General features: G+C 30.8%; 1 protein-coding gene across 2 annotated transcripts in view; it reads right to left on the bottom strand.

Annotated features, from left to right (window-relative positions):
• Positions 1-1,562: 1,562 nt before the first annotated feature.
• Positions 1,563-13,707, bottom strand: part of HGF (hepatocyte growth factor) — a 70,952-nt gene continuing 58,807 nt past the window's right edge. For both annotated transcript variants that reach the window (XM_033088901.1, XM_033088900.1), the window contains exons 13-19: positions 13,355-13,393; positions 12,041-12,137; positions 9,434-9,508; positions 8,433-8,579; positions 7,547-7,653; positions 7,279-7,424; positions 1,563-4,760 (exon numbers count right to left, since the gene is read on the bottom strand). In XM_033088901.1, the coding sequence (XP_032944792.1) occupies positions 4,584-4,760; positions 7,279-7,424; positions 7,547-7,653; positions 8,433-8,579; positions 9,434-9,508; positions 12,041-12,137; positions 13,355-13,393 (788 nt within the window). In that variant the 3' untranslated portion in view covers positions 1,563-4,583. The remainder of the gene's footprint in view (positions 4,761-7,278; positions 7,425-7,546; positions 7,654-8,432; positions 8,580-9,433; positions 9,509-12,040; positions 12,138-13,354; positions 13,394-13,707) is intronic.

The raw sequence follows: 13,707 nt of genomic DNA, 5'->3' as shown, positions 1-13,707 counted from the left end.
TAAGAAAACTCATCATATTAAAACATTTTGTTAATTGAGTCACAATATTGTGAAACTTCTGAATTCACAGAACATGGCATATTTGCACACAAGTAATGAGTGGACTATTATTGACTCATAATATATTTAATTAATTGATATGATCCTTTTCCCCTTAGTGTTATGACCTCAACACTTCATGCAGGAAACTCAGATGGGAAATGTTCACCAACATAATCTACACTGTATTAGCTTATATGAAGTAAACATTTGTAGCCATTAGCAAACTAAAATCCAGTTTTCCATTTTTATTTTTAATAACCACGTTTACAAATATAAATGTATAAACTCTTTAAAGTTAATAATTTCTCTTTTCCAGCTACATGCTTTAATGACAAGAAACCACTTAAAAATAGTCGTACTATTTGTATTTGAAAATACAAAATACTATTGCATTTGTATTTGAAAAAGATTCAAATACAAAATCCTACAATTCTTAACACTCAAAAAGAGAGAGCTGCATGATTTTTACAAAAATTTACAAATCTTGGGTTATACTGATAAACCTTAAAAGAGATGACTTATAGAATATTAATAATTATAAAATATATAGGGTTTCATGATATGTAAAGCACTGAGCAAAATGAAGAATATATAAATATTAATAACAAGACATTGCTGATTTCTCCAGGAGCTCAAACTGGGTGGAGGTGGACTTGACATTAAATACAAAGCAAAACAAAATGAAACAGATCTCATGTAGTCATAGGCAGACTGTTATAACAAGTGTAAAGAAAGCTCCAGCAAACCCTGCAGTAAGCTGAGGAAGTGATTTCTAGATAAGGAAGCTAAGGAAGGATTCACGAGGGACATTACAAGACGTTTGACGGTTTTCAGGAGTTAGAGAAAAGCCCGATGTTGTCAGGGACTGTTCGAATGCAGGCATGAAGTTTCAATGCAAAATCAGGTTCAAAATGATGAAAAGAAAGTGATGAGTGTTCAGGATTATTTGGGAGAGATAAGGGCCCAAAGTTAGTCTGGAGTAAGATGATGTCATATTGATAGGTTTTGTTTGACGTTTACTTTTTTGAGGCAAAAATATACATATAAGTAACCTATAATCTCACAAGTCTTTTGAATTATATAAAGTAGAAATGTCTTTCTTTTGCCCAGTATTTTCTGTCTTGCTTTGATGTGTTTAGGCAATAACATATGCTTCGTAGTACTGTAAACTTTGTCCAAATTGCTACAAATAGTATTTTTATCTTAAAGTTACTTTTAAATTTCACCTTTCTTAAACAACACATGCAATGGGGATATTTGTAAATGTAAGGGGCAAAAGAAAAATATAGACTGCCTAGAATAATACATTTAATCTGAATTTTACATGAAAGTGTTGTAATTTGGTGAAATGACATAGAAAGTATTTTTAGGACTATATGGTTTAAGGACGGTGCCTGTGTAGACAAATAATGGAATGGAATGAGCAGATTCAAATATGCCCATATACATAATTATAGTAAGAGAAGGGGATCATTTTGATAAAAATGTTTTATTAATAATAATAATAATATAATCATGGTTATAAAAATAACAACTTTATTAACTACAGACTCTTTATATACAAGTCATAACCACAGTGTTCCCTTTTTGGGTTAGCATCCTGCTATACCACTCGATAGACAGCTTATCAATTTCCTATTTACACACAACACAAACAGTCATAACATCCACAGTATTCCATTTTCAGTTTCCTAAAGACAGAAACTTTCTGTGCAAATGGAAATGAACTTACTTAAAATTACACTGTCAAGATTTATAAGGTCCAGAAAATTTTAACATTTCCTTTTCATTAGTAAATTCTTAGTTCAAAACTCAGTTGAATGTTGAAAGATAACTTATTTTTGGACTTTATCATGAAAAGTAATTTATCCACACAAAGACTGTCTTTTTATTCAAATTAATTTTATTTTTCAAATGAGGTTATCTATATATATATGGGATATTATTGTTTGAAAGTGATCAATTTTTGAACCTCAGTAAATCAATTAAAATTTTTTAGTATGAGATCTTATTAAAATTCTTTACCTCATAATCTTTATATTTCAAAACCAGTATTTCTTTTTAAAAAAAGAAATGTTTGAACCAATAAGAACATGCCTCACAGTCATTTTTCACTTCTTGACAGTGTTTTGTTTTTTTGTTTTTGTTTTTTGTTTTGTTCCAAGAGAATGTTGTGGCTATAACATTCACTTTGTACAGTACCATTGGTACCAACAAAAAATATTCACAGGAATAAGTGAAATACAATTTTGCTATCATATACCATTATTGTTATTTTTCTTGCCTTCCAGTGTCTCGATTTTCCCATAGTTTGAAACACTTAGATAGCAAGCCAGAGCCTGTTAATACTAGAGATTGATTCAATATAAACCGTTTTACCGAGGACCTGCCCACAGCAAATAGGTAAAAGTCATTACATATTTTACAATAAAATTAAAGAAGTATACAAAAGGATTATTATTCCTTCTGCACAGCAGAGGCATTATGACAAACAGTTTAAATTGACATTACTATTCCTGGTAGACATAAGAAAATGTCCACAATTATAACAGCATATAACCATCAGTCAAACAGCCAAAACAAAAATAGCATTGAAAACTTCTAATTTGAAAGATACTTTTGTCCATGATTCAAAATGAAATGATTTTTGGATAAATTGGATTTTTCATTTTTTTGTAGTTTATTAAGAAAAGAATGCCCAGGAAATAGTATTTTTCACTAGAAGAAAAAACATGATTATACCCTGTCCTACCACGTAAAATCATATGGATCTTGTTGATCTTGTTTTCATTGTCAATTCCACCCACCTCTGTCTATTACAAACTTTCCAAAGAGAGAACTACTTTATATACCATGTCTGATGGTTTATTGGTGGTGTTGTTTTTAACCCTTTAATAAAATCCCTGGCCTTAATAGAGATCTTTCAAGAAAAACGAGTTAGAGAAATGGGAATACTGGATTTAAATCATTCAAATAATTATGTTTTAAGATTTTTTTTTGTACAGGAAGATATTTTAAAAATTCGGAACTTATGATATTACTCTGTTATTTCATTTCATGACAAATACATGATCTTTAGCTAATCATGACAAATACAAAATATAATAATATGATAATTTGGCTATGATGATACAGAGTACAAAATTTGAATGAATATTTCCCATCGCATTAGGAAAGATCTATGTAAAATGAAGTAAGACAAAATGAAGATATCTTGCTAAAATATCTCATTCAGGAGATTCAACTCTACTTAAAAAATAATAATAATTGAATACAGAGTTTAGACAAGCCATTTTCTTTCCCTATACATTTTCCTTTGCTTGATTAAAGTTTTATTAGGCTAAAAGACTTCTAGGTTGAAAAAATATTGTTATTTTTTTTCTTCAATATACACTTTAATGCATAATTTGATAAAGGGCTATTTGCAAATCTTTGGGGATGTGGAAATTTTCCTCTGAAACAATTTTTAAAAATTAAGGAGGGTAAGCTAGAAGTCAATCACAGCTGCAAGTCATAGAATTAATGTACTTAAGTACATTTTAAAAACATAAACAATTTTAAACTTCAGTTACATATTTATCTAAGAATTAAAAAAAAGAATACTTTAGGAAAATAGATAAAAAACGATCTTGCATTAAAAAGTATCCCTAAATTTGGAGGAGATAAATAATACTAATACACATATTACCCTCTTGCCTTTAAGAATTAGAAACTACAAAAACTAACTAGGATGAGAAATATAAGTAACCACCTAGATTAGATGTTATTTAATTTTGTGGGTCATGAACACACCTTAAATGCTAACCAGTAGAGGTAATCTGCAGATTATACATGGAGGATGAGCTAGTCATTTCTATCTTGGACCTTTCCTTAATATTTCTACTGGTTTTCAGAAATTTCTATTCTTTTTTCTTAAGGAAAATCTATAAGTACACACCTTCAGAATATTTAAGGGTTACATTAGATACACCACAATTTGAACTCTAGTGCATGCACATGTTTACCCAGGCATGTGTATATGGGTACATGTTCTTGTAAAATGTATATGTACCAGTATTACAGGATACATGGTAAGGAGAAACAAATGAAATATAATGTATGGCATATGAAAGGTGATATAATTTAATATTGAGTAACACTTTAAGGAAACAAGGTATAAATTGTTTTGTGAGATTAAAATAATGTTTAAGTTATGGTTTATTCATTATTAAGAAACTAACTTTGGAAAGCAGCGTAGAGAGATTAATTGATCTTTTCCATTAAGTCTTTTATCACCCAATTCCTTTGCATTTTTAATCCATTCAAGTATCTTCAGGAGATATGTTACTACACTTGCATGTACCTTAAGTCACTTCAACATTTACAAAGTAACACTGACAAACAAAAGAAAACACGCATAAATATTAATGAGTATCTTAACAAACATGACACTCAAGTAGTTGTCTTAGGATTGTTTTATGTGACATTTTAATTCCATGTTCTCTGAATCTTCATGTAAAAGAGAGTTGTTTTGATGGAAGCTTCAGTCACAGTTACACCAGCTATAACTGTGGTACCTTATAAGTTAATATAATTTTGTGTATCCATTTTGCATAATATGCTACTCGGACAAAAATGCCAGGACGATTTGGAATGGCACATCCACGACCAGGAACAATGACACCAAGAACCATTCTCATTTTATGTTGTTCACAAACAAGTGGGCCACCATAATCACCCTAGGGAAAAGACATGTAACAATAGCAACAACAAAGTATTATTTTAGAAATAAAAAATTAATAATTCATAAACATTTTCTATATAGATTTGTATCTTAAAGGTACATATATACAGAAAAAGAGAATAACTGCAACTGAAATATGAAGACATAAAGTTGATGTATTAGACCATTGTTTATCTTTCTATTGAATTAGCCAAGTAAGACAGAGATAAGTACAAAAGTTCAGTGTTCTATCATATGTAGTATTTTTTTATGAATGACATATTTTCCAAAATATTCACTCATCTTTTAAAATGGGTTTTGCCTTTTTGAATGCATACTAATCCATAACCAACTAAAAGCTATTTAAGAAGATAGATTTTATGTTTATTTTGATTTTCTTCTGATGTTCAAAATATGCTCAACATAGAAAATTTGGAAAATGTAGAAAAATGAAAGTACAAAATCCTCACAGGTAGTCACACAGTTTTAATGAATAAACTGCCTTAAATATTCTCTTATTTCTAAAATGTTTTTTTCCCTTCCTCCAACCCTGCCCTTTAAATGATCTTAACAAGTGAAATAAAAACTGGTAGTTGATAAAATGATCCTATTTAATATTTAGAAATTGCTGTTCCAGGCATAAGGAAAGAATGTTTCTGCACTTACTGTTGTTATTAGTAGTTAATATAGTTATACCGGCTAAGAAGGCAGCCTATGATTTTATTGCAATTTTTATATAGTAACCCTGTTGTATCATGAATTATAGATAGGGGATAGATGAAAGATGAATAGATTGATTTGTGTGTATATTTTTATATACATATATATCTATACACATTGTTGTATATAATCATTACAAATGTGCTGCATCACTTCCATGCACCATGTAGCCTCCTAAGATTGTGATGACATGTTTTTGACATCCTTGTATGAAGAAGAGTGGTTGGGACTATCTTAATTTTCCCACAACAGTGATCAGACAAGATGAAAATAAACTACTGAAAAATTTACTTCTATAATACAAGTAGAAAGAAGAGACCTATCAATATTCTATGAAAGCGGAAAAAAATCAAAGCAAGGGTAAAGTAGAAGATAAAACAGTAAAGAAAAACAGTTTATTCTAACAGACTTCATATAAACTATGCCATGTAAGTTAATAAATTTGGTTTTTAAATAAAAGCACCAATGATTACTGATATGATCTCTTCAAAGCAGTTCACTTTGGGAAACTTTCACTAAAGATGATGTTATTGCTATATCTCAGAACTTCATGCTTACAGGGATCTTAGGGTAAGGAAGGAGGGAAGACGGAAGGGAAGGAGGGAGGGAGAGAGAAAGGAGGAAAAAAGCAAAAAAGGAAGGCAGAAGGAAGGACAGAAGGAAGGGAGAGAGGGAAGGAGGGAGGGAGGGAAAAAGAGAGGAAGGAAGGAAAGGAAGGAAGGAAGCAAGGAAGGAAGGAAGGAAAGAAGGAAGGAAGGAAAAATTCCTTCTCCTAGCAGATTTTCACTTGTTATAATGATTACAGTAATGCTGACTTACTGGGGGGAAAAAATTAAAAGGGGTTATAAACACATAATCTGTTTCTAACCACATCATTTAAAGCTGTTCTAAAAAAATATTTAACTTATTAAACATTGTTTTTGCTTTCAGGAATAAACCGCAGATATATAATATATATATATATATATATATATATATGTATATATATATACATATATATATATATATCTACATATATATATGTGTGTGTGTATATATATATATGTATATATATATAAAACACAAGCATTTCAGTACATATTTATGCTCTATTCTTAGGGCATTTTCTGTATGTCAAAAGAACATTTCACTATTATTGAACTCATTCTATGCTTTGCTACACATAATATTCTATAATTCCACAGCTCTCCGGATTGGAGAGCATGTCTCTTATGTTCAAAATACATCTAAAATAACAGTTGAACAGCTTGTCTATGTAAAACAGGGATAGGAACACTGCCAAAGTGAAAGAACAGTTGCCTAACAAATGACAGTGTCCAAGCTCTTACATTCACAACTTTGACCTTTTGTTTTTTTTTAAATAGAATTTGTTAACACACACATAGACATATACACACTGGCTTAACCAAAAACACATTTAAAAGTTTAAAACCAGGTTTGTATTTCTTAGTAAAATTATTAATATAGTTCATTAAGGGAGAATTTGGGAAGATCACATAAATAGAACAATGCAAGCTATTGTATCAAATTCATATTGTGTAGTTCTAATTAGAACAGCTATCCTTTAGAGTTCTGGCTGTATTAGTTTATTTTATTGAGAGATAACTGTCATCATAGTTTGCTGGTAATAAAATGGATAGCCTCACTGTTAAAAGAAATATAAAAGGAAAATACAGAGTTATTTTTTCCTAATTCCTCTTAGAACATGTTGGTGCACAGTGATTTTTGAGAAAAATAGACAAAACAAACATGAGAAACTGTACTATTCATCACATACTCCTTATTTAAAAAAAAAAAAAAAACTCCCTTTTTACCTCGCATGGTCCTGTTACAATATTTTCAGATCCAGCACATATTTCAGATTCATTCAAAGTCACCTTCCCTTGATGATACTGGCTGCATTTCTCATTCCCCATAATAGAGAGATGGGCTACTCGTAATAGATTATCAGAGTTGATCACTAGATTAGGGCAAAAAATGTACAGTTAATGAGCACAGGATAAGGTGACAAAAATCAGAAACAAATACTATCTTTGTATAAAATAAATATGATATCGCCTTATCTTTTTAAAAATAGCTTACATCCAGTGTAGCCCCATCCATAAATACTGCAAGTGGTTTTTTCAGGAATTGTGCATCCATAATTAGGCAAATCAATTGTACTAACAAAATCATCCAGGACAGCAGGTCTGAAAAGAGAAAACATGGTGTAGTACTCTGACTGGATTCAACAGAAAATTAATATGTTAAAATGTATTGTTAATATTTAATGACATTTAGAGAGAATAAACGGTTATGTCTTAAAACAGATGGAAGAAAAAGGGAATGTCTAATATATAATGCAGAAATCTACGCCATGTTTCCCCGAAAATAAGACCTAGCCAGACAATCAGCTCTAATGCATCTTTTGGAGCAAAAATTAATACAAGACCTGGTCTTATTTTACTATAATATAGGACTGGTATAATGTAATATAATATGATATGATATAATATAATATAATATAATATAATATAATATAATATCGGGTCTTATATTAATTTTTGCTCCATAAAACACATTAGAGCTGATTGTTCGGCTAGGTCTTATTTTCGGGGAAACACAATAGTAGGTGGTAGAGAAATGAGTTATTTGCTGATATTTAAGAATAAATGGTCACTGCTCTTCTTTTAATCATTAGCTTACCAGTTAAAGTTATCATATAATCATTGCTCAGTAAGCTTTGGTTTTAGAGCAGGCTGATTAGACCATTGGTCCAACTTCATTTATTCATTTTAGAAAATTTTGAAAATGCCTCAATGTGTGCGTGTGTTTACACACACACATACACACACACACATATGAAACATGTGACATATGCTTTTATAATAAAACCACATGAGAGAGAAAGAATAGCCACATAGCTGAAGAAAAAGCTTCAACAATTCCAGTCTCGGTTAAAAATACAAAACCTTTTAAAAGAACTAACCTAGCAAGCTTCAGCAACACCAGATCTGATCCTTCAGGCCCATATACCAGTTGGGAAACATTCAGAACCTGTTTGCGTTTCTCGTCTCCTCTTCCATGGACATCATGAATTCCAAGCCAAGCTTCATAATCTTTCAAGTCTTTGTTTCTAAATAAAAAATCAAAATGCAAAACCTAATTTTAAATTGTACAATACTATTCACACATATTGTTATTTTAGCTTATAAGGACAGATAAATTACCTAAATTTAGAATTTGATTCAAAGTATAATGAACAGCAACACATTTGTCATGCGAAATTCTGACTGCTACAAACACATAAACGTAGGAAGAATCTATGAATTTGTGAAAATCTAAATGGCTATTTCAAAAAACTTTTGATTATGGTTGCTAGAGAGTAAGTTATTTGTGAAAAATTTTAAGGTAAACCACATCACGTGAAGTATAATATTACTGCAAATTATCCTTTTTATCTCAGCTGTGTATGTTTGGTTTCTTAATGGGGCTTGCAGACCTATACTAACAAAATCAGCGTAAACTTGATGAGAATCAGCAAGTAAGCTTACAAATGTTGCCTCTATATATTTTCCTTAGGCTAATTTTCATTGCAAATTATTCCCAGGATGATTCTGAGGCTGGCTCTACATAAGAAAGTAGAAATGAGGATTGAAAGAAATTTTTTGAGAATTTAGAAAAATAATTTTTGTCTAAAAATATAGAGTGCAAGTATGAGGAGGTTGGAGTAAAAACTATTTATGTAATTCTAGCAATTTTTCCCCCAAACGAGAGTAATGCCAATTGTGGGAAGTATTACCCAGTAAGTATATATTAATTAAATCAAAGAAAGTTTTGTTAGCTAAATCTGAAAAATAAATTAATTTGTTTACCCCATGCTGGTAAAACTCTGTTAAATGAATACACATTCTAAACCTAAAAGCTAAGTGAAAGCCATACATATTTTTAAATGCTCAAAACAAATAATTGGTTTCAGAAACACTTTACCGTGAAGGGAAACACTGTCTTGCCGTTAGAATCCAACTTTCCTTTATCAATGATCCTCCGCAGATATGTTTATTTCTTTGAGAAAGAGGAAAGAGAAACAAGTAACATCTGTTCAGGAAGGTTGCCTGCCAATTAATGCAAAACCTATGGCAACGTTTGTTCAAAATAAATTCAACTGAGAGAAAAATGTAGAAATTAACCCAACTAGAATAAAAGGAGTAATCCTTATGTATCAGAAAGATATTTGGTGATTATAGTTATTAGCACTTTTCTTCATAATGTAATTACAATTTTATGAAATCAACTTTGTTTTTGTAAAAGGAACCCTGTCACTACACACCAAGATCCCTGCATTGTGACAGTATGTGCTACAAATATAGGATAATTAGAATGAACAAAAACACAAACAACAGAAACAATGTAGACTTATTTTAAATTCAGTGTTTGATTATGAAAAATGCAAATTTGAGTTTTTATTTAAACCCTAAAAAACATGTGGTGGTAGTGATATATAAAATTTGCACACTACCTCCTTCTTTCATTACCATTATTTGGTTTTGATATGTTAATTTATAATATTACTGAGTTTAAGTAAATTTGTTCAGATTAAGATGAGCAATATATTATTTCATTTATAAAATTAAGACAATTATGCAAGACATATCATCTAGGAAATTATAAAATATTTGTAGAGAATAATAAATACTAGTACATTTATTTGATGATATCCCAAATCTGTAAATCCATTATTTTTGGCAGAGATGTGAAAAAAGTACAACATTTCACAATTTACATTTCCAATGAGTACAGATGTTCAGTGCTTGAGAGAGTAATAGAAGAAATTTCCCAGACTAAGACCACATTTATGGCTTGTACCACACAGGAGGATAAGAGTATATATTGAGTTTTAATTTCTGTTCCTCTCAGTATGTGTTTTGGAAGAATAACTAAACAGCTGCTGTTACTAAGAACTTGGATTTAAAGAAAAACTATTTTTTTCTAAAAGTTTGTAGTACTCTGATCTGATGAAAAACAGTTTCACCTGCTTCTTCATAGAGACTTTCAAAATGCTATCCTTGTGTAATCTCCTATTGGTAATAATAAATTCAGAAATGCATGCCTCTTTTTTTCCTAGATTTATGAGATTTGCAAAGAATCACTAATTCAGAGACGTGGATTCTTAAACTGTTTTCTATAATAAAGAAAATGAAACACTCCCCCTAAATTTTACAGTTTCATTAAATCTTCATAATGCACAATTAGCTTTAATATTCTGGTGAGTTTCAAAATTCTATTTCAGTATTACACACCTAGGAGAGCTACACTATACTTTCAACATACATATTTATAAAATTTGATGATTTACTCTTCGAAAGAAAGACAAACTAAAAGAGAATTTTAGGCCATCTTCTACTTGGTGTATATCAGTGGATATAAATTCTATGTTTGCTAAGAATTGGCTTATTCATAAAAGAAATTCAGTCGTAAGTTGTCTTTATTCTACTTTAATATCACTGTGATTTAATTGTATAAAATTTATATTTTCTTACTTTACTCTAGGAGGCTAGAGGTAAAGGAACAGGGAGGGTTTCCCCAAACAGGAGATATTTGAGTTGGTATTTGAAGAATGAGAAGGATTTTCCAGGTATAAAATATACCACATGCAGTAGAAACAGCAGCACAGTGGCTCGTAAGAAGCAACATAGGGTGTCTTGAAAACAAGGGAAAATGTGGCTAGAATTCAGGTGAATTTTTGGGTATGTTATGTGATGAGGTTCCACTAGAGTTAGATGTTGAAAAGGATATTTTAACATTCTGATTACCATATGGTGTAATATATGTAGTATATGTAATATATGTAGTATAATATATGTAGAAAATTTTAAGATCAGATTTTAAGTTAACTCCCATTTTCAATATTTAATTCTTGTAATATTGTTACTAAGCTTAATTAGTAAGCTTAATAACAACAGTATATTTTGCAGTGATTTTACATAGAACATGTCATTGATTCTTAAAAGCACTGAGAAATAGACAAGAATAGTCAAGATTTTTTTATCCGTACTGAATATTATAATAAACAAGCTATGCAACCATCAGTGTTGTCTGTGAATATTTTTCTTAATGATAACATATTCTAGAATTTAAATTATTGCTATTAGTATGACAATGAAAAAAGTAAAAAATTATAAACAAATACAAAATTTCTGATAAGATCATGCGTAGGCATGTTAGAAAATAAAGTCAAAATATCCTAGTTTAGGAAATTATTATAATAACATATGCATTATAACTAGTATGGCAATATCAGAGTATAAGTTCTCTGTATAGTTGTCTTTTGATTAATCAGAAATTGTATCACATGTAAAACAATGCCAACACACATTTGACCTTTGTGAACATTTCAAGTCACTATCTCTGGAGGCAAAAATTGCAAAATCTAGGGCTCTTTGGCAAGCAGAGTGTCATCAGCACCCTCCTGTGCCCATCTCCTATGGCTGCCCATCTGGAGGGCACAACCTGCATGACCACATATGGCCATACTGCTGGGAATACGCCTTTTGCAAATAAGCCAAATACATATGATTTGTGTCTGTTAATAATTACCTGTATTTCAAACTAACCATCCATCCTACATTTGTTCGTGTTGGAATTCCATTTACAACTCGCAGTTGTTTTGTTTTGGCGCAAGATATTACAGGATCTACAAAGAGGACAAAACATAACATTTTGACAAAAACATTTTGAAATACTCTTCCTCTCGGCTTTCTTAAATGCAGTGGTAACTAGACAAATGTAACTATTGTAATTGTGTCAGTAGAGCATTTTTTTTGGGGGGGGGGAGGGAAAGTAAATCTTATCACTATGGAGCCAAATCAGGCCCAAAATGTTTGCTATCCTCATTTAGGTAGACGAGTAACACAGAAAAACGGATCAGCTCAAGGTTAACAGCGTTGCCATGACAGTGACAGTGGCTTTGCTCACCCAGCACTACGTACAAGTTCTTCAGATCTAATGCTAATTGTATTTCCCTCACCAGCCTCAATGTAAAATGAAACACTATTAACTATAGCAGTTATTTCTCAATGTCAATGGAAATCAATAGCTTGAGTGAAAAAAAACAAAAAACGATATTTGGTTTATTACTTCTGAAATTGTAAAGTAAAAATTCAGAGCCATTTTGAAAGAGGTTACCAACACTATATTTACTGAAACTGTATCCAAACGACATTATTATGTCTAAATCACTATATCCAAATGACACAGTACAGAATTCTTTCAAGTAAACATTTCCTGACCTTCCACTGTGTCCCTTGCCTTATCCTTTCTACTCCTGCCCATGGTCTGAAACAGATTTCCAATAGTTTCCTCAGCTTGGAACAAAGCAGGTGGTCTTTTAAATCAAAACGTTTGAATAACTTCCTTTAGCCCAAGAAATATGTAAAAATTAAAAACATGCAACTTTCAACAGATTTCCTTAAATTCAGGATTAACTGAATCTGTCAGATTATGTCACCCTTTGCCTAGTAGAATGTGCAAAGAGCTTTAAAGACAGAGCATGATAGAGATGCTGCTAACTTTGCAACCTTCAGGTTTCATTTTGACTTTTTCATCTTTGTTTAATTTAAAGGAAATGAAGACTCATATATACATTTTGCCTGAAATTAAAAGCAATATAAATGCTTTCTCAAAGTTAACTATAACATCTATTTTCTGATAGAGAATTGAATTTTGGTATTTATTATGCAGTTGCCTTTGTAACCCCATTACATATGCACATAGAAAAAATTAAATAAAAATAAATAGATTAATTTACTTTTATGATGGAAGTTAATATAGAGATATTTTTCTATGAAGAAAATAATGACATTTCTGACAGTAGAGACTCAAATATACTGTATATTTTGAAATATTACTTACGGTCTAAATTGACTATTGTAGGTGTAGTATCACCTTCACCTGTAAAAATAAGTATATACATATAGGCATAATTGGTAGATACATATTTCTGTTATATACAACCAAAGCTATATATTAAAATTCAAATATCCATGAATTGGATAATTTACTAAAATTCTTGACATTTTATTCAAAGATAAAATGTCATAGTACTCTTTTGAGTAATTATGTATCACTTTTACTGGACAATATTGAATACACATGCCTTCTGGTATCGGGTGATATGAGGAAAAGGTCCGTTTTATGACAGGAGACTCCACTGGCTGCCTCAAGGAGTGGCCTCATTCTACAAAGATGCCCAACATTGTACACAA

This window comes from Rhinolophus ferrumequinum, chromosome 20 (genome assembly GCF_004115265.2).
Source record: "Rhinolophus ferrumequinum isolate MPI-CBG mRhiFer1 chromosome 20, mRhiFer1_v1.p, whole genome shotgun sequence".
NCBI classification, from domain to species: Eukaryota; Metazoa; Chordata; class Mammalia; order Chiroptera; family Rhinolophidae; genus Rhinolophus; species Rhinolophus ferrumequinum.
Note: the sequence above shows the minus strand (reverse complement) of the source record. Positions and strands in the feature narration are given on the sequence as shown.